This window comes from Trichosurus vulpecula, chromosome 3, assembly GCF_011100635.1.
Source record: "Trichosurus vulpecula isolate mTriVul1 chromosome 3, mTriVul1.pri, whole genome shotgun sequence".
Classification (NCBI taxonomy): domain Eukaryota; kingdom Metazoa; phylum Chordata; class Mammalia; order Diprotodontia; family Phalangeridae; genus Trichosurus; species Trichosurus vulpecula.
Window position 1 is genome coordinate 318,647,009 of NC_050575.1, and position 22,966 is coordinate 318,669,974.

General features: G+C 36.0%; 1 protein-coding gene across 1 annotated transcript in view; it reads left to right on the forward strand.

Moving 5' to 3' along the window:
* PPP3R1 (protein phosphatase 3 regulatory subunit B, alpha) overlaps positions 1–22,966 on the forward strand; it is an 88,595-nt gene that overhangs the window by 60,615 nt on the left and 5,014 nt on the right. The window contains exons 3-4 of the mRNA XM_036751373.1: positions 20,892–21,068; positions 22,094–22,153. Of these exons, the coding sequence (XP_036607268.1) occupies positions 20,892–21,068; positions 22,094–22,153 (237 nt within the window). The remainder of the gene's footprint in view (positions 1–20,891; positions 21,069–22,093; positions 22,154–22,966) is intronic.

The window sequence follows — 22,966 nt, forward strand, 5'->3', positions numbered from 1 at the left end:
AAAAAAGCACTGAATTAGAGACATTGGGTTTCTTTCCATTCTCTAAAAAATTACTGCTGCTGCTGTTCAGTTGTGTGTGACTCTTTGTGACCCCATTTGGGGGGTTTCTTGGCAAAGATGCTGGAGTGGTTTGCCATTTCCTTCTCCAGCTTGTTTTACAGATGAGGAACTGAGGTAAAGACAGTTAAGTGACTTGCCCAGGGTCACACAGCTAGTAAGTGTCTGAGGCCAGATTTGAACTCACAAAGGAGGATATTCCAGACTCTAGACCCAGCACTCTATCTGCTGCTCCAGCAAGCTGCCCATGGCTCTCTTGTAGTGGCCCTTTTATTCCACCAGCCACACCCCTATTCTGAAGCCAAATTTGAACTCATGAAGAAGGGTCTTCCTGATTCCAAGCTCAGTGCTCTATTCACCACCTAGCTTCCCTTTAAAAGACTGGGCCTCCCTATCTTGCACAGGCAAGTATGCGGTCTTAGTGGGCACTGCTGATCAGCCCAAGAGTTGTAACGTCCTCCATTTCCAACCTAGATTACCTCCCCCCTACTCCCAAGCAACCTGGTAGCACAACCCAGGACCCCTCACCATATCAGTGAGAAACTTAGTGCAGACATCCAAACAGAATAGCCCATTGCAGGTGAGAACTTCTGAGTTAAAGAGATCCACCATCTGACTCCCAGGCATCTGGAATTAGACTTTTGCCCTTATTCCCAGCAGGATATTGGGTTCCAGTCCCAAGTTCTCCCACTTATTGGTGATGTATCTTCGGAAAATGATGTCATAGTTATCCTTAAAATGAGAAGATTGGGGCAGGTGATCTCTAAGGCTCCTTTATAATCATATCCCATTACCTCTTGCACTGTAAAAATGTGTTTATCAGGTGTTAGTATTTTAGAGTTTGGAAATGTTACATATTTTACATTTCCCAATGTGTAGTGAAGTTTAGCTTGATAAATGATAGGATATATTTTAATTCTTAGAATTTTTTTTCTAGGAAACACTTTTTATGAATTCAAGAAGGTATTTTGTAACTTCAGATAAATGTCCTTAAGCTTAAAGGTCACAAAGTATGTGACAAAATATGGCTTTTTAGTTAATAATAGATTTCTGTATTAACTTCTTATTTGCTTTTTTCATATTTTATATGGCATATAAAGTTTTCCAATCTTTAAGTGCTTTGGTTTCTGAGAGACTTTTTACAGACTTGGATTTTTTTGAGGTTTTTTTTTTTTAAGCATCTTCAATGAGGATTCTGAGACCATTAGCTCTGCGCCCCCTAGCGGCTCTATAGCCACAGTTTTGTTTTTGTTTTTTTATCCGAAGCTTTATTGGATATTGTTAAAAGAGCATTGCACTAGGAGCCAGAAAGCCTGGGTTCTTATCTCTCATCTATCACTAACCAGGTGTGGGACTTTGGATAAATCCCAAGGCCTGAGTTTCTTTAAAACAAGTATTTTGAATTTACATGGTCTCTGATGCCTCTGAAATATTATGACTACATTTCAAGCTTATTTTTTAAATTAGAGTTCATATTTTCAGCTTTACTGATGGCCTTTGTTGGCACAGAGGACATCTGTATTGAGTACATGTTTTGCTTCTTATGGTGGCTATAGAGTTCATCTTCAGTAAAACAAAATAGATTCTCCAAACGTACTTATGCTAGCTGTCATAGGTTTAGTTTACAAAGCACTTTACATAGTTTTTATTTGAACTTCATGTAAATCTTATAAGTGGAGAGAAGGAAATTATGAACAAAGTCAGTGCAGCTAGGATAAGAAGGAACATTGTTAATTGGGAGTGGAGGGGAATGTTCCCATTGACTATCTTTTATGAGGATTAGATCACCAAGATATACAGGCAATTCACACACACACACACACACACACACACACACACACACACACACACCCTTATGAAAGATTTTTCCAAAGCATTAAAATAAGTGAAATGCACATTTAAAAAATCAAGGTTTCACCCTCTACCCATAAAATTGGCAAAGGTGATAATAGGTAGGAATTGATAGATCAATAAGCATTTGTTAACTTTTGACGAGACACCAGCACTGTTCTGAGGGCTTGGAATACAAGTACAAAAAATGAAAAAAATACTCAAGCTTATGTGCGTAACAGGAGAGATCCAGTCATTAAAAAAGAAAGAAGGGTAAAACTAGCTGGCACAGTAGATAAAGCACCAATCCTGGAATCAGAAGAACCCGAGTTCAGATCTGGCACTTACTAGTGCCAGATACTTACTAGCTGTGTGACTTTGGGCAAGTCACTTAACCCCAATTGCCTCCGAAAAAAGAAATGTGAAACACACACACACACACACACATTCTTTTTTGAGAAGTATTTTTTGTTTGTTTTTCTCTCTACTAGGCCTATTTTGGATGGAGAGAAGAGAAATTTAGCTTTCCTCCTAAGGTTTAGGCCTTTTAACATTTAAAATTTAATGATCTTGTACCCTCCTGAGGTCATGGGACTGGACCAGATTTCTTGAGATCTCTATTAGCTGAAAATGTAAGTAAAATTTTGCCCCTCCAGGACAAATATAATTAAGTAGAGTGTATATGTGGTGCTGAGAATAGTCTGACCACAAGTACAGGAGTCCAGGAGAGGGATGCTTGAAGATTACCTTGAGGTGAGGCCCTAGGATAGGGGTTGCCCTGAGGAAGTAGCCCCTGTCTGCTTTCTCTTTCAGCTTGTAAGATGTGTGAATCTATTTGTTTTTTCTCCCTTACTAGAGACACTCAGCATTCCTTTCAAATACTATATTAATCTAGTGATGACTGGCTTTTTTCATAAAATTTCTTACATATCTTAGTCCTCATTCTTGACCTTCCTGCAGCATTTGATTTTGTTTACCCATCCCATCTTTTTAAGTATTCTTTCCCCACTCTGGATTTTCATAATACTGTTCTGTTGGTTCTACCCCCTCTCTGGTCTTTCTTAGTATTCTTTCTTGGATCGTCATCCATGTCTCCCTGTCTTTTCTCTTCTCCAAATGTCAGTGCCTCGGGAGAACTGTCATAGGCAGTCATCTTTTTTACCTTACCCCTTCTTTTTTACTGATCTCGTAAATTCTCATGCGTTTAATTATGTCTATGCAAATTCTTTCCAGTTCTCTGTATATCTTACTCCATTCTCTTTCCTGAGCCCCATTTCCATGTCTATAGCTGCCTATTAGATGTTTTTAGTTGGATATCCCTTAAGTATCTTAAACTCAACAGAACTCAAGTGTTTTTCACCAACCCTGTCCCCCAAACTCAATCTCCTTTGTAACTTCTTCTGTTTCTTTTGAGAATAGCACCATTCTTCCAGTCTTTCAGGTTTGTAGCCTTGGAGTCAGTCAATAAATATTTACTAAATGCCTTTTAAGTGCCAGGTACTGTGTGCTAGAGAGAAAAAAAAAATTAAAATCTTGACTCTCAAGGACATTGCAAAAACAAGGTCTTCCTTGACTCTTCAGTCTCCCTTTACCCCCGTAGCCTTTTAGCTGTTATCTTGTCTATACTACCTCAACTACATCTCTCACATCTGTTCCTTCTCTTTATTAACTATTACCCTAGTTTAAGCCTTCATCACCTCCCTTCTATACTACTGCAGTAGTCTCCAAGTCTTTCTGCCTTTAGTCTGTCCCCACTGTCAGAACTGTCAAATCAATTTTCAATAAAGCTGCCAAATGGATAGTCCTAAAATACAGGTTCGACCATGTCATCTCTACTTAAAAGTCTTCAGTAGTTCCTTGTTGCCTCTCCTCTTGTTTAGATTTAAAGGCTTTCACAGTCTGGCCATCACCTACCTTTTCAGTCCTCTTTCATCTTACTTTCCTTCAAGTATTTTATTCCAGTCAAACTGGCCTGCTAGTTGTCCCTACACCTACTTCTATGCCTTGCTTGTATGGTACCCCCATGTCTGGAATGGGCACCCTTTTTGTCTGTATTTCATTGATATCTTTGCCCCTTCAAAACACACCTCAGGTAACACCTTTACTGTAGGAGACTAATCTAGACTCCTCTTTCCAGTTATTAATACTCTTTTCCTCTTGACTTATTTTGTATTTCCTTATTTGTGTGCATGTGTTATATCCCCCTAAGAATGGAAACTTGTTAAGAATAGAAGTTGCTTAATTTTTGTTTCTGAATCCACAGTGGTTCTTAGCACAGTTCCTTGCATATAGTGGGCACTTAACAAATGTTGGTTGACTTGAATCCATCTTACATGTTAGGATTATATGTATTAACATGGATACTACAGTATAAAAAGCAAATATAATATTTGTGAAGAATTTAGCACAGTGCCAGCCACATAGTATGTGCTATATAACTTTCTAGCTATCATCATTATTATCGTTAAATTACTTAGTCAAATCTCTTAAAGTATTCAGAACTTTAAATTTCTTTACAGCTTGGCCATTTAATATTATCTAGGTGGCCTGTTCATCAACAAATTGCTACTAACAGCTACGTATTATACTATTCTTAATAATAGCAGTAGCTTTAACACTTTAGAGAGTGTAAAGTGCTTTATATGTGTTCACCCATTTGGTACCTTACAAACAACCCTATGAGGTAAGTGCTATTATATCCCCATTTTACAGATGAGGGAACTCAAGCTGAGAAAAGTTAAGTGACTTTACCAGGATCCTATAGCTAGTAAGTAAGGTAGGATTCAAACTCATCTCCCTGCCTCCCAAGTCTAATACTCTATCCACTGAACTATGCTGCCTCTTAGAAGAGACTAAGAAGTTCATCCGTGTACACTTTCTTCCTTTTAATCCTTACTGGCCCTGCAGCTAGATATTTGCTGATAGTCTTAGTCTATGATTGGAGTATTTTTGAGGAAAAAAGATGCTTAATTTTAACCATTTTCCTTTTGTTTTCAGCGTCTCCTTAAAATTTAATAACCAGTTGGTTGTAATGGCTTTCATAATAGCCTAGAACCTAGTTCACATTTTTCAGCCTTCTGAAACTCTGTACATGAGGTTGATACACTAACTAAAAGTTAAATATATGGGTATTAGTTTGAGCTATGGTTTTTAAAAATCACTCTCTTAATTCTTATAAAACGTGGAAAGAACATGGTTCCCATTTGGCAGAACATGCATAAAAACAGTATCTCTGAGTCAGAAGATGAGTCAAGAAGGGTGAGGTTTGTTTTTTCTTTTCCATCTGTTTTAAAAGGGAAGGATTGTGATCCTAAGTAGTAGGAAAACTTGACTGAAAGGTTATGCCAAAGAGGTGGTTATCTGTTCCTCAGCATTTAACCAAATGGTTTCCAAACTTTATGTGGAGATTTTTCCCTTTTTAAAATAAAATTGTAACCACCCCCACACATTTTATATAAAGTAATCTACACAAATAATTTTAACTCTTCATTTAAATAAAATTAAGATGTATTACCATTTATGACACACAAATCATAATCATAGAGTAAGAATAATATATAACATACAGATATTTACTCACTGCTTTGTAATTTTTACATTTATAGTTTATTTATAAATCATTATATGATTGAGTAGGCTTGTTTCTAGCACATGGTTTCCTCAAAACTATCACAAGACCAGTCTGTTAGCTTTTCTTGTTCACATGAAATCAAATATGCCATTTGTCTCATTTCTCAATAAAAGTAATTTTGAGGCATATAGTATGTCCAAATTGCAGTGAGGAGCCAAATTTTTAACTAGTGCATGTAGACCATTTTATCCTAATATTGATTGATCACTGTCAGGGTAGAGTCCAGTGTAATTCTCCCACATTCTCGTTTTCATATTTTAAATCTATCAGTTATATTGAAATTTTCTCTTGATGTTGCATTGCTAGCAATATACTAGCAAAGTAACAAATCCTTCTTACTGTCAGTTTCAACAACATAATGTAATTACATCTGTTGTTTCATCTGTTATATCTACTTAAAATGCAAAAAAAAACCTAAGATTTTCATTTCTCAGTTAACTTTTCCACAGATCTTCAAACATGTTGGAAATTCACCTTCTCACTGCTGTACTATTTCCAAGTAGAACCATATAGAGCCACCTTACATATAATAATGATAACAATAATAATAGCTAACACATAGTATTTTAAGGTTTACAAAGCACTTTACAAACATTATTTCATTTTATCCTCACAGTACCCCTGGGATAAAGGTGATGTTATTTTCCCCCATTTTACAAATGAGAAAACTTAGGTAGTCAGAGGTTAAGTGACTTGCCCAGGGTTACACAATTAGTAAGGGTCTTGAGGCCCAGATTTAAACTCAGGGCCTCCTGACTCCTAAGTCCAGAGCTCTCTATCCATTATGCCACCTAACTGCCACATATAATTATTTGCGATGAGTCATTTTTACAATTAGCAATTCTGTAAGCAACCTTATATAATGCAAACAGTCCGTTTGACGTTATGGATTTGGTTTGAAAGTTTATTTTTGTTTATTAAAAACATCTAATTTTCTTTGGAAAATTTCTATTGTCTTATGCATGTACTTATTTCAATTTATTAAGCTTCATACAATTTTGCAGCTAAAGCATTTATACAAAGCAAACATAGTGGTCTTTTTTCCGTATTAATAACAGCACTTGTGGAACCCAGTGATCAGTATAGTAGATCATATTTTCTGGATTTGGGCTTTTTACTTTGTATTCCTATATTTCCATACTATTTAAACTGTCTTTGCTTGTACTAGTATTAGGTGCTATTACAGAGTTTCCCTTCAAATTGGTTATGAGTTTATTTGTATTATTTCAATTTTTAAAAAATTACAGAAAATATTTTAAGGTAATTGTTGAAAATTTCAAACAACTAACTGATGATTTTTATTCTTTTAATTTTTCAAGTTGAAGGTTTTTTGGAAACCAAATTATAGCCAATAAAATGAAGGATATTTAGAAATATAACAAATGAATACTTTTTTTAAAAGTGCTATGTTCCAGGCACTGGAAATTCAAGGACACACATGAGACCTTTGTCTGCACACTCCACCTCTACCCCCCATCCCCATGAGTTTGTGTTGTAGCACGTATCAGGCAGTATCAATGCAGACTAAAGTCTGCCGAGCCACAGAGATGATAAGTTGATCCATAGGGTGGACAGTCCTTTGACACATTCTTTGTTAAAGCAATATTAGTATTGATTCAGTTTCTGTAACCAAAGTAAGGAATGGAAAGTGGGATTAAAAGGTGGTATGTTTATTGCCACAGGGCACATGACAATATGACTTAAGGGGATATGTGGAGGCTAGATAAGATATGAAAGTGGCAGCTGTAGAGGGCTAGGTGAGTTTGTACTTGCTCATCAATAAGGACAGGTAAACCCCCAGGGGAGGAGTTCCAAAACTGAGTGGATTTGTTCCTCCAGCCTTGGTTTCTAGATGTCTCTGTGAAAGTTCTCATCCTGAAGTGGGAAAGTGGCCAGCAGCAGAATGGCCTAATAAGCAAGTCACTTAATCTCTCTGGGACTCAGTTTCCTCATGTATAAAATGAGAATAGAATAGATGGCCTCTCAGGTCTAGACCTGTGATCATATGAACCTCATGTTTACATACTTCCTTATCAAATGCAGAAGGCAGCTTGTGATGTGGCAACAACTCATTGATGGAGCCTCCAGTACTGAACACAGTGATGGTGACAGATCATACCTGCATCAAGATTTGACAGGCACTGACTGAATGGGAGAAAGTGAGACAGATTGACTTGCACAGCTCTCCCTCACTTAAATCTAATTAATTTCAAGTCACAGCATCACTTTCCTGAAGTCACGGTCCTCTTTGAGGATGAACAACAAGGATCATCTATACATTGTATTAAATAATAATCACTGGCTTGCAGTCGCTATGTTGGATAAGATTTGTTGAGTTAATCTTGCTTTTGTCAACATTTATTTGGTTTCTTTTAAAAACAAATGTTATTTTTCACAGCCACACGATTATAATCAGTGAGTGCAGAAAAAAAAAAAACATTTGAAAAAGTACAACACTCATTTGTTTTTAAAAGCTTACAAAGCATAGGCATAAAAGGATTCATCCTGAAATTTTCCTCAATGCCTAAGTCTTCCTTACTCTGGAATATCCAGCCACCCCTGCCAACTTTTCAACCCGGAATATCCCTCTATAGGGCCTTCACCCTTCTCTCATTGGCACGATCTTTATGGAGCCAGCATTCTGTAGAGAGGCCCAAGCCAGTCTTCTTCATTCCCTTCCGAGTCTGTTGTTCCCTGACTTCCATAATTCAAAACAACGTTCTTGCACTTTCATTCCCCTCTACTCCCTGCTTTCCTGCTCCCCATTTGTGTATTATCTTTATCCCCATTAGAATATAAGCTCCTTGAAGGCTGGTATTAGCTATTTGCTTATATTTCTATCTCCAGTGCTTAGCACAGTGCCTAGCGTGTAATAAATACTTAACAAATTCCTTCCTCACGCTCTTCCTCCCTACTTTTACTTTTTTTTTAATCTGTGATTTCATTGGCGAGTTCCTAGTGAGGAAATTTCCTCCACTAGTGTAGATCATCAGTGTTCTGCAATTTAGTCTTCATGTTGTTTGGGCATGGTCATATAGCCAATGTATATCCAGAGGCAAGATTGGAACCTATGGCTTCTTGACTCTGAAGGGCAGTTTTCTGTCTGCTGCACTGTGTTGTCTGTCTCATGACAAAGTATGCAACTAAATTCAAAATGGATATTTGATCTGGAAATTAACAGTTCTACCATAAAACAATATAGACCCAAATCAGATACTTTTCATATATTTATGTAAAAACATACTTACATTTAGGGGATGAATTCTTAACTAAGCCCAGAAGAGAGGCTATTATAAAAGATAGAGCAGATGATTTTGATTACATGCGTTGAAATACTTTTACATGAATATAATTAGAGCACCTAAGATCAATAAGCATTTATTAAGCATTGGCTAAGTGCCCTGTGCTATAGGTTCCATGGATCTAAAGAATGAAATATACTGTCAGGGAGCTTACTTTTCTAAGAAGGGAAGCAATTAACTGCAGGAAAAATTGTATTAAATGTTGTTGAAAAGGCTCTAATATCCCAGATTTACATGCAAGTAATAAAAATATGTAAAACCACAAGCCATTCCCAAATAGAATAGGCAGGGAGAGAGAAAGTATTCGCTAAGTGCTTATTTTGTGCCTGGTGTTGTGTTAAAGCACTGGTAATACAGATACAGGCATAAAGAAAAATACTTCCTGCTCTCCAGGGCACTGATCTTGGGGGAAGACAGCACGGAAAAGGAAATTGAAGGAGGTGGGGTATCTACCCTGGGGAATGGTGTGAAAGTTCAGAAATTCAGATGCAACCATGGAAAGGGAATGGTGGAAGTTGGCTGGCCTGGGCCCTTCTCCAAAATGGAGGCCCCGGGAAGAACTTTCCTGTGGGAAAATGGGTTAGCTTGGTTTAGAAATGTTCCAGGGTAAAGGGGGTCCTAAGTGCTGAGGGAAGTTCAGGGTGAAATGGCAGCTGATCCCATAGTCTCAAAGTCTGACTAAACAGGCAACGGACATAAATAATTCTTAAAAGAAGAATTGTAAACTATTAATGACCATTTGAAAGGATGCTCCAAATCTCTAATAAGACATGTAAATCAAGACAACTCTGAGGCTTTGTTTCACATGTAGCAAGTTGGAAAAAGAGGACAAGATATGAGAATAGTCAATATTAAGGAGATCTTCAATAAAAAGAAAGGTCTCTATATATGCCAAAATTTTGAGAGTAGCAGTTCTGTAGTAGCAAAACCCTGAAATTGTGGATGCCCATAAATTAGTGAATGGCTTAATAAATCAGGACATGTGAACATAGTGAAATATTGAGGAACTTCTGGGTCATGTGACTTCACAACTTGGAGGACTAGACATTTTCTCTAATCCACAAGACCTCTCAAACCTCCCCAAAACAGAAAATTTTCAACTATTGTCTACAAGGATTTGTGGTTTGATGAAGACCACTCATCCTAATGGGGGTGAGGGGGGAGGGAGTTAGGGAATTAGAAGTCTTGTGGGCAACTGGCACCTGGTGGAGTAGGAGGGAGTGGACCAATGGAGGAGTTTTTGAGGCAAATGGGAAAGGAAGGTGATTGGGGAAGGCTGTAGGTCAGTGTTGAAGTGCACAATCAAGAACATGGAAGGGGGTGGGATCCTGCCAGGGGGCAGTGTACTCTGTCACCTGCAGGAACTGCCATTTTTTTTTTCCTGAAAGTGAGGGACAAGGGAAAAAAGGGATGAGATGGTGAGATCGAGGTAAATTCTATAAGGCAGTGACAGAAACTGCCTAGAGGGAAGAACACAGAAAGGGTACCACAGAAGTTTGGATTCCATGAAGAATGGAGTGAATAGAAAGGAACTAAATTATAAGGCTGATGTGTCCAGAGAATGAAGGTCTAGAGTAGACAGAAAAGGAGGCTGGATAGTGAAGAGAGCAAGGGAGAGAAGCCCTCTCTGGAAAGGATCTAAAAAAAATGAAATGTTGAAAACTAATTTAGAGGACTAGTTGAAGGAAAGTAGAGAAAGAGAGAATATACTTGGCTAATAGAAAAAGAGGGGAAGAATCATCCAGAAAAAAGCAGGAAAGAAAAAAGAGCTAATAAGTAAAGTTCCAAAAGGAAAGATATAACAAATGGGAGGGTGGGAATGAGAAGAGAGCCAGTAGGAATAGAAAGAAGAAAGAGCTAATAAGTAAAGTTCCAAAAGGAAAGATATAACAAATGGGAGGGTGGGAATGAGAAGAGAGCCAGTAGGAATAGAACCACCTTAAAAAGATTAAGCTTACCAGGACTGAAGAAACGTGTTTGCAGCAGAGGAGGGGGAAAAATCATAACTTGTAAAAAAAAAAGACATGGAAAAAAATATAAGCCTAATTCTCATAACTTTATGAATGGATTAAACAGTTCAGTAAAATAAAAATGAGTGACAGATAAGAAAACTTCACAATCTGTTGCTTTAAAAAAAAAACTCTTTACAGACGTGTATAATAAAATTGAGGGGATGAAAAAAATTTACTGTGCATTAAGCAAATCCAAAAAAGAAGGATTTGCCGCTATGCTATTTGACAAAACAAAAACAAATATTCCAAAAAATAAAAACGGATAAACAAGGAATCTACATTATGTTGAAAGGAATCAACAAACAAGTGTCAGTATTAAATTTATATGCTTCATTTGCCTTGCTACCCAAATTCATAAAGGAAACATTAAATGAACTACAAGAATACATAAACAATAACACAATAGTGACAGGAAGCTTCAGTCTTCCTTTGTGTTTTTAAAAATGAACAAATTGCTAGAGACACTGGAGCTAAAAGACTTATGGCATCGTCTAAATGGAACTGCAAAAGAATAATACATATTTCTCAGCACCAAATGGACCATATGTTAGGCCAGAAACATATTGAAAACAAATGTAAATGGGCAGAAATAGTACAGAATAGTACAAAAATTATACAGAACATAACACAATAAAAATAATCATTGTTTCAAGGACCACAAACAAAAGACAGAACCAAATGATTTAACAATGAAAAGTTAAGGTGTGAGTCAAAATAATTATGTGAAAGAAAATAATAATGAAACAGAATACCAGAATTTGGGGGATGTAGCATGATCCTCAGGGGAGAAATCATATCTCTACAAACATAAAAAAATAGACAACATTAACAAAATTTTAAAAAGAATTGTTGAACAGAATATGCATTTTTAAAAGTTAGCCAATAAACTTAAAACCATCACAAGGAAGGAAATATTAAAATTAGAGATAAACTGGAAACCAAAAAGACCATAGAAATGATTAATTAAAAAAACCTAAAAGCTGGCGAAAAGTCAAATAAATTTGAGAAACAATTAGCTAATCTTATTAAAAGAGGGCAGAAAATCAAATCAGTAAAATAGCAGATGAGCAAGATGAAATGACAACGAAACTAGAAGAAATTAAAAGAATAAACAGAACCTATTTATATGGTTATATGCTAACAAAACTGAGAACACAAAAGAAATAGAGGAATGCTTTCAAAAATATAAAATGCCCACACTGTCAGAAGACCAGATAGAGATCTTAAATAACCCAGTTTCAAAAAAGAATTGTAAAGAAATGACCAAAAGTTGGGGTTGGAGAGAGAGTGGGCACCTTTTGGACCTGATTGATTCATAGGAGAATTGTCAAACTTTTAAAAACGCTGAGTACACATACTTTGCAAATTATTCTCAGAAATTAATAAAGACTGCACCCTATGCAATTATGAGACAAATGTATTCCTAATACCTAAACCAGAGAAAGATAAAATAGAAGGAAAACTATTCCAATTCATGAATATTAACTAAAAAAAATTTTAAACAATCCTGTCAAACATATTCCATTGGTTTATCTAAGAAATACAACTTTGGAATTCCAAATGAATTTTGTTATTGTTTTATCAAATTCTCTAAAGTGTCCCTTCAGTAATTTAATTTGTTTTGAATTAACTTTGGTATTATTTTCATTTTTATTTTATTGGCCCAGCCCTGCAGCATAAAATATTCCTCCAGCTGTATCATATACAATGGCGATACCTTAGAACTTTTTCCAGTCAACACAAGAATAAAGCAAACATGCCCACTCTCCCTTTTATTATTTGAAATAGAGAAATGCTAGCAACAACTATAACACAAGAAAAAGAAATTAAAGGCCTAAAGATAGGTAATGAAGAGATAAAACTATCCCTACTTGCCGATGATCTGATAGTATATTGAAAGTCCTAGGGAATAGACAAAAACTTCAGCCAAGTTGCAGGCTACAAAGTAACCTTTCAGAAATCAACTGTATTTCTATATTAATAACAAAATTTAAGAAGGAATAATGGAGAAGGAAATCTCATTCCATTTAACTACGAAGTACATAAAGTATTTGGGAGTTGATCTACCACACACAAAGGATTTGAGGTTCAATTACAAAGATTTACTAGACAAAGGAGAATCAGAGACAATGGAACTCAGTAGCCCAGGGTTCAATAGGAAAGATCTCTTTGATAAAAACTGCTGGGAAAATGAGAAAGCAATCTGGCAGAAGTTAGACTTAGACCAACATCATACACCATACTCTACAATGCATTCTAAATTTATAGACAACTATGAATACTAAAAATATTAAAAAGTTAAAAGCATATCATATACCTCTCACAGCTGTGGTTGGAGATGTATTCTTAACCAAACAAGAAATCGAGATGATTACAAAAGATCAAATAGGTAAGGTTGATTACATAAAATTGAAAAGTCCCGGGAAAGACAAAATTAACATACCCAGGTTAAGAAGGAAAGTAGTCATATTTCTGTTAGGAGTATTTGGTATTCAAGGTATACAAACAATTAACAAATATATATATATGACTAATAGCCATTCCCCAATACGCATATGGTCAAAGGATATGAACAGATAGTTCTTCAAGGAAGAGTTGCAAAGTATTCATAACCACATTAAAGAATGCCCAAATTGACTGATAAGAGAAATAAAAATTAAAGCCCTCATCTCATACCCTATGAAGTGGCAAAGATGATAATAATTGGCAATATTTATTGTTGGAGAGGAATGATAGGCACAGTAATTCATTTGTTGGTGGAGCTGTGTGAAATGTTATAGTTATTTTGGAATTGTGCAAGTAAAGTGACTAAAATGTCCTTACCCTTTGAACTAGATACTCCATCCCTGGGGTTTTACAACCTAAGGAAGCCATGGATAAGAAGAAAGTCCTCATATACTCCAGAATATTTATTGCAGCACTTTTTGTGATAGCAAGTCAGTGGAAAGTGGTAGATAGGCATTTCCCATCTATTTGGGGAATAACCCCACATAATATAACATAAATATAATGGAATATTATTACTGCACTGTAAGAATTGGTGTTAGTAAGCCTCAAAGCTACATGACCTGAGGAAAAGTAAAGTAAAGCAAAACCAAGATAACTATGTACAATGACTACAACAATAAATGTAAATGGATACTGTCTGTTACATGGGATGGCTCTCTGGGAGAGGGAGGGGCAAAAAATAGTGATATGTAAAAAATAAATGACGTTTAAAAAAACCACCTTATTTTTTGAAAAAAGATGTGGTAAAAAATGATGAATATGACCAATACAGAGAAACGTGAAAAGACATATGAAGTGATACCAAGTGAACTGGGCAAATCCAGGAAAAGAATATTCACAGTGACTTGTACAAGAGTTTAAATGGAAAGAGCAAGGACAAAGCTGTTGTAACTGGATATAATGATATGAAAAGGCAGCTCCTTCCCTGCAGAGGTGGGTGGATTTTGTACAGGAAATACTATATAATATCCATATATTATATATTATATACATATAATATTATTATACATAATAATATAGAATACTATATAATAATACATAATATAATAGAATAATATATATTAAATAAAATACATAATAAAACACTATATAATATCCCTTTTTCAATGGGTTGATTAGCTTTCTTGAACTTTTTTTTTCTCTTTTATTCTTTCTTAAAAGAGATGACCCTCTAGCTGCTTAGAGGCCCCAGTGAATAAAGTGCTGAGCTTGCAGTCAGGAAGACCTGAGTTCAAATGTAGCTTCAGGTACTTACTAGCTGAGTGACCTTGGGCAAGTCACTTAACTTCTGTCTGCCTCAGTTTTCTCAACTGTAAAATGGTAATAATAATAGCACCTAATTTGCAGGGTGTTTGTGAGGATAGCTTTTAGCAGAATGCCCGGCACATGGCAGGCACCTCATAGAGTGCCAGGCCTGGAGTCAGGAAGACTCATCAGACACTTTCTAGCGGTGTGACCCTGGGCAAGTCACTTAACTCTGACTGAGTTTCCTCATCTGTAAAATGAGCTGGAGAAGAAAATGGCAAACCGCTCCAGTATCTTTGCCCTAAAATGAGATCATGAAGAGTCAGACACAACTGCAAAACAATTTGACAGCAACAATAAATGATTGTTCCCCTCTTCCACCCCTCACTTCCAGGAAGCAAAGGGGGAACAACATTGGTAAATGTAAGTGATGTACAAATGAAACTTAATAAAAATTGTTAGTTAATTTTTGTAGGAATTGTACTTAACAATATGAAAAAAAAGTTCACTATTGTTCTAAAGTTTTTTGGGAAAAACCTCCTTAGCCTGTGCTTAAGTACAGGTGGTCTAAGAATATATTGCAGAACTTGTTCTAAAAACCATGCCCAATGGATAGAGCGCCAGACCTAGAGTCAGGAAGACATCTTTCTGAGTTCAAATCTGGCCTTAGACACTTGCTAGTAGTTGTGTAAGCCTGGGCAAGTCATTTAACTCTGCCTCAGTTTCCTCATCTGTAAAATAAGCTAGAGGAGAAAATGTCAAACCAGTCCTCTCCTCTTTGCCAAGAGAACCCCAAATGGGGTCATGAAGAATCAGACATCACTGAACAGCAACTAAACCTAATTTGACAAATTGATATTCAAGCAAATTTTTCTTGAGGGATAGAAGTATAATTCTTATTTTGTGGTGTTATCTGCCTCTAGCACATAGATGTTCAAGTGATTGTTGAGTGAGTGAAACAATTAGTCTCTTCTGCTCATTGGGGAAAACTTTGCATTTTGGAGATGCCCTACATATATGCTTTTCTTTTAGAGATTGAACTTGAACCCTGGTCTCTTAAACCCTGGGGCAGGCCTGTTCACCAAATCTAGCAATTTCTTGTTTCCTAAGGTGTGTAATTTTCAGGTATAGCCAACCCAGTATGTAAGCTTACTCACTGTCTATGAGTCATCTGGGGTTGAGGGAATGATGCCAGCGTTTCTAACAACCTAAGGCATGGGAGGTAGATACAAGATGCCTCTATAGGTTATTTCCCTTTATAATTTTAAGTAAGATACTTGAAAATCAAAGAAACATTTAAAATAATTATTTTATATTTCTCTGAAAGAGTGAAATAACAAAAATGCAGAGCTAGAGGATAGGTGGTTAAATCATTGCAGTAGGAGACTTACACAGTATTATTTCAGAACATTCAGACTTAGTGAAATAATTTTTTCATTCTTAAACATCAGTATTTTAAATGATGGGATAATCCTAATAAGACTGCCCCGAATAAGACTTTCTATAAATAGTTGTTAGCATGCCATAGAAATGAACTTAGTGCAAACAGATTTTTGTATTGTGGTAGAATTTTATTTAAATTTAGACATTACTAGGAATCACATTTTAAGTTATCAGTGTTTTGAAATTAACTGTAGCTTCTGCCTTTGAGGTTTGGAAAAGAAGGGGTATTATGATGCATGAACTGCATCTTGATTTGTGTATTTAGGTGAGTTCAGGCAATTAAGGTGTCTTTGAGGAGGGTATGTGAAGTGAGTTGAGGGGCAAATGTAAAAGCTTAGCTGTAGCTAAATTTAATTCTTATAATAGATCTTTACCAGATTGATAAAGCATTATTTTGGTTGAATATTTACTACCAAATACCCCACCTTAAGAATGAAAAAAACTTATCTGGAGACCAAGCCTTTGCATAACTTTAAATTTGAAACCTGTTCAAAAAAAGGAGAATAGCCATTTTAGGACAAAACATCTTACTGTATAGGCATATCATAACATCAAAAAAGATAAAATCTTGGGAAGGTACACCCATTTGCTGAAGATGACAGATATTCTTTTATATTTTCACTCTACCACAAAGTCTGCTTAATTAAGTTTACTGATTTAAATAAGGAAATTATTAGAAATCTTAATAAACTTAATTTTTCTGCTTTTATGTAATTGCAAGGATAGTAGTAAGGTTTTTTTTTAATCATGCTTTGTACATATCTGAAACATATTCAGAACTGCTTGTTTCATTACTGGAAACTACAAAGAGAAAGTCTCAATTTGATTTTTGGACTTTCAAACAAGTTTTCAGACAGGATGGGCTTTCTTTGGATCTTAACGGTTTATGAGAGACTTATTGCCACATTGTAACCACTGACTCTAGAAGATAAGCTTAGCCTTCCCTTGTCCTCTTAAGTCTTTTTTTTTTAAGTTCAGGGATTTTTACCTGGGAGTGCATGGACAAAGGAATATGTATATAAATATCCAGAGAGTCCATGAACTTGGATGGAATTACATCTGTAGTTTTGCTGTTGTGAATTGCAGGCAACAAAATAATTGTTTCAAGAAGAGGTACAAAGGCTTCCTCAGGCTGCCAAAGGGGTGTATGATAAAAAAGTTAAAATAACCCCTCCTTTAGAGGGTCTTATCTAGACTTTTCACTGTTGGTCAGGATGTTAATAAATTTTGGATGATGTCTGTGTCATACTGCTATAAAATCTTTGGGCATGTACCAGGCTTTGTTATTCTTTGGCAGCTCAACATTTAATAGAAGACGTTATATCAGTGACAGCAAGGAATAGCTGTAAAGCCGAAAGTCATAAAAATTTCACTGTTTTCTGGTTACTACCATAGTCATAGTGCTACCACCAACTAACTCTATCATTGCTGTATATATAAATTCTAGCAATGGAGCAATATCTCTGATAGGAATAAAGCATTGATCCTTATCAAAATAATACATTGCCAGCCTCAGAAAGGACACTAGCCGTCAATTAAATTACTGTGTTAAAAGCAGAATTGTTAAACACAACGGGGAGGGGGTGTCATTCACTAGCATTTATTAAGTGTCTATGCCAGGCTAAGTAGTGGGAATACAAAAAGAAAAAAGGTAAAAAGACAGTCTTTGTCCCCAAGGAGCTCACAGTTTAATAGGGGAGGCAACATTGAAACAAGCCTTATACAAAATAAATTGGGAGTAATCCCAAAGGGAAGGCACCAAGATTTTTTAAGGAAGACTGGGGAAAGTTTCCTTTAGATAGTGGAAATTTAGCTGAGTAGTGAAGGAAGCCTTGAGGAGGGAGAGCTTTCTAGGTATGGGGGATGGTCAGTGAAGATGCCCTGCAAACTTTCATTAACTAAATGATGATTGTACATTTCTGTTCTTGTCTTCCTTTTCCAACAACCAATCAAATTCTGAAAATGTCAGAGAAGACTTCTAGTAATATTAGTGATGGGAATGGTGCCCCCCCTTCCAGAAAAAAGAAAATCACAAACTTTTAGGAATGACTATTCTGATGTAGCAGTTAATATTACATATGAACAATTGAGCACCAAGTGATCACATTGCTAGAATAGATGTGAATATTCCATAGCCAAAATTAAAACTTATTTTATGAATCTCTTTCTATGAAAATATATAGCACATATTTCCTAAGGTAAAAAAGATATTCAGACCATTTCTTGCTCTGGACCCATGCTGCCTTGCTTATTCTAATATGTTTCAGTCACTTCTATTGTTTTACTTCTTTAAAATCTAGGTCAGAAAAGGGAAATGGGGCATGGAAGACAACCAGCTCTCATAATTTTTTTGTAAACATAAGCCAAACATGGAGGTGGTGACTGCTACTTTCTAATAAAGTACATAGGTTTTGTAAGTTATTTTTTGTTACTAACATCTGGAAAAGCTTTTTCTCCTTCTGGATTTGGGGCTATTCATACTATTCAAGTTGTTAGCATAGTACAGTGTAAAAAAATGCTGGATTTGGAATCATGGAACTTAGGCTCAGATCCTGGATCTCTGACTTAGTACCAGTGTGGCTTTGGGTAAGTTATTTTATTTCTCTAAGGCTATTTACACATTTGTGAAATAAGGATGCTCCTACGATCTCTTCCAGAATTGAATCTATGATTTAGTCAGTCAAAAAGCATTTATTAAGCACCTCCTGTGTGCCAGGCACTGTGCTGAGCCCTGCCTTCAAGGAGCTCAGTCTAATGGAGGAGACAACGTGCAAACAACGGTGACAAATGATACGCAGAACAAATTGGAGACCGTCTCTCAAAGGGAAGGCATTCACATCGAGTATGATTGGGAAAGATTTATTTTAGAAAGTGGGATTTTTGCTGTGACTTGAAAGAAGCCAGAAGGTGAAGATGAGGAGGAGGAGGAGGAGGATCCCAGGTGTGCAGAGTGGCCAGTGAAAATACTTGTAGTCAAGAGAGAGTGACTCATGAGAGGAACAGCAAGGAGGCCAGTGTACCACAGAGTGGCAGAGTACAGGGTAGGAATAAAGTACAGAAGACTGGAAAGGTGGTCAGGGACCAGGTTATGAGGAGTTTTAAAAAGCAGAGGATTTTATATTTGATCCCAAAGTTATAAGGGAGCTACTTAAGTTTAGTAAATGGGAAGAGGATGAAATGGTTAAGATCTGTATTTTAGAAAGATAAATTTGACACCTGAGTGGAGGATGAACTGGTTTCATCTCTTCCTGAAGAAATTTGAGACAGGACAAGACAACCCGTAGCCTATTGTAATGATCCAGGCGTGAAGTGGGGAGGACCTGCACCAGTGTGACGGCAGTGTCAGAAGAGAACAGGATCTTGTGCGAGATGTATTAGGTAAAATAGACAAGACTTTCCACAGATTGGATATGGGAGTAAGAGTGAGGAGTCAGGGATGACTTTTAACTTCTGTGAAGTTCCTAAAGATCAGAACTCTCCAGAAGTGGAATGAACTTCCTAGGCGGGGGTCACCCTCACTGGAGACCTTTCAAGCAAGGAGAGATAGATGATGTATCTATAGGGCTTGTTATAGAAGAAATGTCTGAAATTGTAATTGCGACTTGCCTCCGGTCATGCTGCTAGTTGGTTCATGAACTTGTACTGGAATCCAGTGCTAATTTTGCCTAAAATTTCATGCTCTTAGTGAACCTTGCTCTCATCAGATTTGGCCTGAGGAGGGAATACCATATATACTCAGTTGGGTATCTTACCCCACAGGAAAGAAGAGGGAGGAAGATTAAAAAAAAAATAAAAGGGGGGGGGATGATGGAGGGGAGGGCAGATGGGGGTGGAGGTAATCACAACAAACACTTTGGAAAGGGGACAGGGTCAAGGGAGAAAATTCAATAAAGCGGGATGGGTTGGGAAGGAGCAAAATATAGTTAGTCTTTCACAACATGAGTATTGTGGAAGGGTTATACATAATGATACACGCGTGGCCTAGGTTGAAGTGCTCGACTTCTTAGGGAGGGTGGGTGGGAAGGGAAGAGGGGAGAGAATTTGGAACTCAAAGTTTTAAAAACAGATGTTCAAAAACAAACAAAAAAAAAGTTTTTGCATGCAACTAAAAAATAAGATACACAGGCAATGGGGTGTAGAAATTTATATCACCCTACAAGAAAGGAAGGGAAAAGGGGATGAGAGGGGAGGGGGGTGATAGAGGGGAGGGCTGACTGGGGAACAGGGCAACCAGAATATATGCCATCTTGGAGTGGGGGGGAGGGTAGAAATGGGGAGAAAATTTGTAATTCAAACTGTTGTGAAAATCAATGCTGAAAACCAAATATGTTAAATAAATAAATTTAAAAATTTCATGCTCTTTCCCTGTACCATACCGGCGACATGATATGCTCTTTATTAGTTTAAAGGAGAAGTATTTAAAAAGAATTGAAATTGAATGATTTTACTGTATATAAATTGTTTAGATTAAGAATAAGAGAGATAGTGCTTTTAAACAGCATAAAGGATTTAGTTGTCTTAGTGGAAAGCCACATGACCACCAAGATAAGATAAGCATTATTAAATCCTTCTGTGAAGTCCTAGGGACTCCTACATACTGTTACTGAAGCACACGTTTTGTAATTATGGCAGGCATTGGCAAAAAAAAAGGTAATGAAATTTGTTTCTAAAACTTGTTTAGACTTTATCAGAGGGGTATTATAGGAAAGTGGAGTTAAAGCATATGCTTGTCATGTCATAATTGGAAATTAAGTTACTAAACTGCCAGGAAAAAAAAAGTGATTTTCTCTGTGATAAACTTAGTATAGTAAAACTGATTTTTTAATCATCTGCCACCTTTCTTTTTTTTTTTTTTTTTTTTAGTTGATGCTGATGAAATTAAAAGGCTAGGAAAGAGATTTAAGAAGCTTGATTTGGACAACTCTGGTTCTTTGAGTGTGGAAGAGTTCATGTCTTTGCCTGAGTTGCAGCAGAACCCATTAGTTCAGCGAGTAATAGATATATTTGACACAGATGGAAATGGAGAAGTAGACTTCAAAGGTAAGAAATTAGTTTTAACATGGAATCTTAAGAAATGTGTTCTCTTCATTACGGTTCTTGTGTTGACAAAGTTCTTAACATTTTAAAAGTCTTTTTGTTCTTATTAATCCAGATTGCAATAATACAGTTTCCATACATGTCAGGACCAGAATATATTCATTTATGACAGTTTATTAAAATATCATTAAAGCAGTAAGAGTTAGGAAGTTTATGAATACAGAGTTAGTTTGAAGAAAATAAGAACACTGACATTTGGCTCCCTTCAAAATGCCTTAGTAAGCATTGTGATCAAGTTGTTTTTCTCATGCTTAAAAAACGACTTTCAACTTTGATTAACTTTAAAAGTCAATTGTAGCTTATGGGAATATATGGTGTGAAATTTTAAATGCACTGCAGTTAGTGAAGTTAAGCACATGTATTACCTTAGCCAGGATTATTTTACCTACAGTGATAATCTGCTAGAGTTCTGCAATTGCTTTACTAATAGATACATTATAAATTTAGTCCTACATTTTTATGAAAACTTGGACATTTCCGTATCTTTTGTGATTATAAAATTCATCATCATTTTGTTGTTAAAAAACTAGCTTTTTAATTGAGAAACCGCTGCTATATTAATTTGAGGTTTGATGCCATCAGCACAATGGATCTACAACAGGAGCATCTGAGGGCCCTATTATTGCTAAGAAGTCTCTCTATCACATAGTAGGAGCTGAATTGAATAGTTACCATTGTCTCTATTGGGGTAGCTCTTGTTAGGCAAGGTGTCATGTATTCCTGTGCTTACTATCGTGGTGAAAATGTCAGGCAATGACCTTACTCAAAACCAATCAAGCTACAGCTTTTGGAACATAACTCCTTCCATGGATATTACAGTGCACTTATTTTTGAGGGCATTTTCCAATTTTGAAAATGGGCAGAAATCCTTTATTTCATGAATATGTAAAATAATCTTTATTTTTCAGTTGGAAAACAATATATCCCTCTAATTTATAAATGCTGTTTTTGTGCTTTCTACATTTTAGAATTCATTGAAGGAGTTTCTCAGTTCAGTGTCAAAGGAGATAAAGAACAGAAATTAAGGTGTAAGTATCTTTATTTTTTCATATTATAGTAGCTGCTTTTAAAATATGTAACATATACTATATATGGTACTTATTACATACTTTTAAACAAAGAAAACTTCACTGCCCAAGTCTTGGTGTAGATGTAATGGTCAAAATCATAGTCAAGGATTTTTTGAGGGACTTAGTATTTAACACTTTTAATCATAGGATTTAGCACTGGAAGGGACCTCAGAGATCGTATTCCTCAATTTACAGATAAGGAAATGGAGGCCGAAAGAGGTTGAAGTAATTTGTCCAAAGTTGCCCAGGTTGTCAGTATTAGGCAGAGACCTAAATTGAGTTCTGATGACTCTGGATCAAGTGGATTTCTTTTCCTCTCAGCTGTACCACTTTCCACTTATTTTGGTTTTTAGCTAGAGAAATGTGCAGACAACATTTCATTTTCCTAAAACTTTGACTCTGTCATCTAAATATTTTTCATAGTGTCAGTTCTAATACAATACTTAATGTTTTAACTACTTGGAGTAGTGGATATCATATTTCAAAATATTACAAATTGTTGATCCAAATACAAGTTTTACTGTTGTATAAACTGTTTTTTAAAAAGTCTTTAGCCTCAACTTTTATGAAAGAAATACATTACTTTCATATTCTGAGATAAAAGTTCTAAGTTTTTGCTGATGCATTGTGCCTAGTGAACATGGATGAATGTATTTTTTGATAGAAATATAATAAAACTTTCTAGTAGCATTTGTAGAATAACTTAACGTACATGGGGCCTTAGAACTAAACCCATAAGCATTGGCAATTAAATTGCTTTCAAATTTCTTA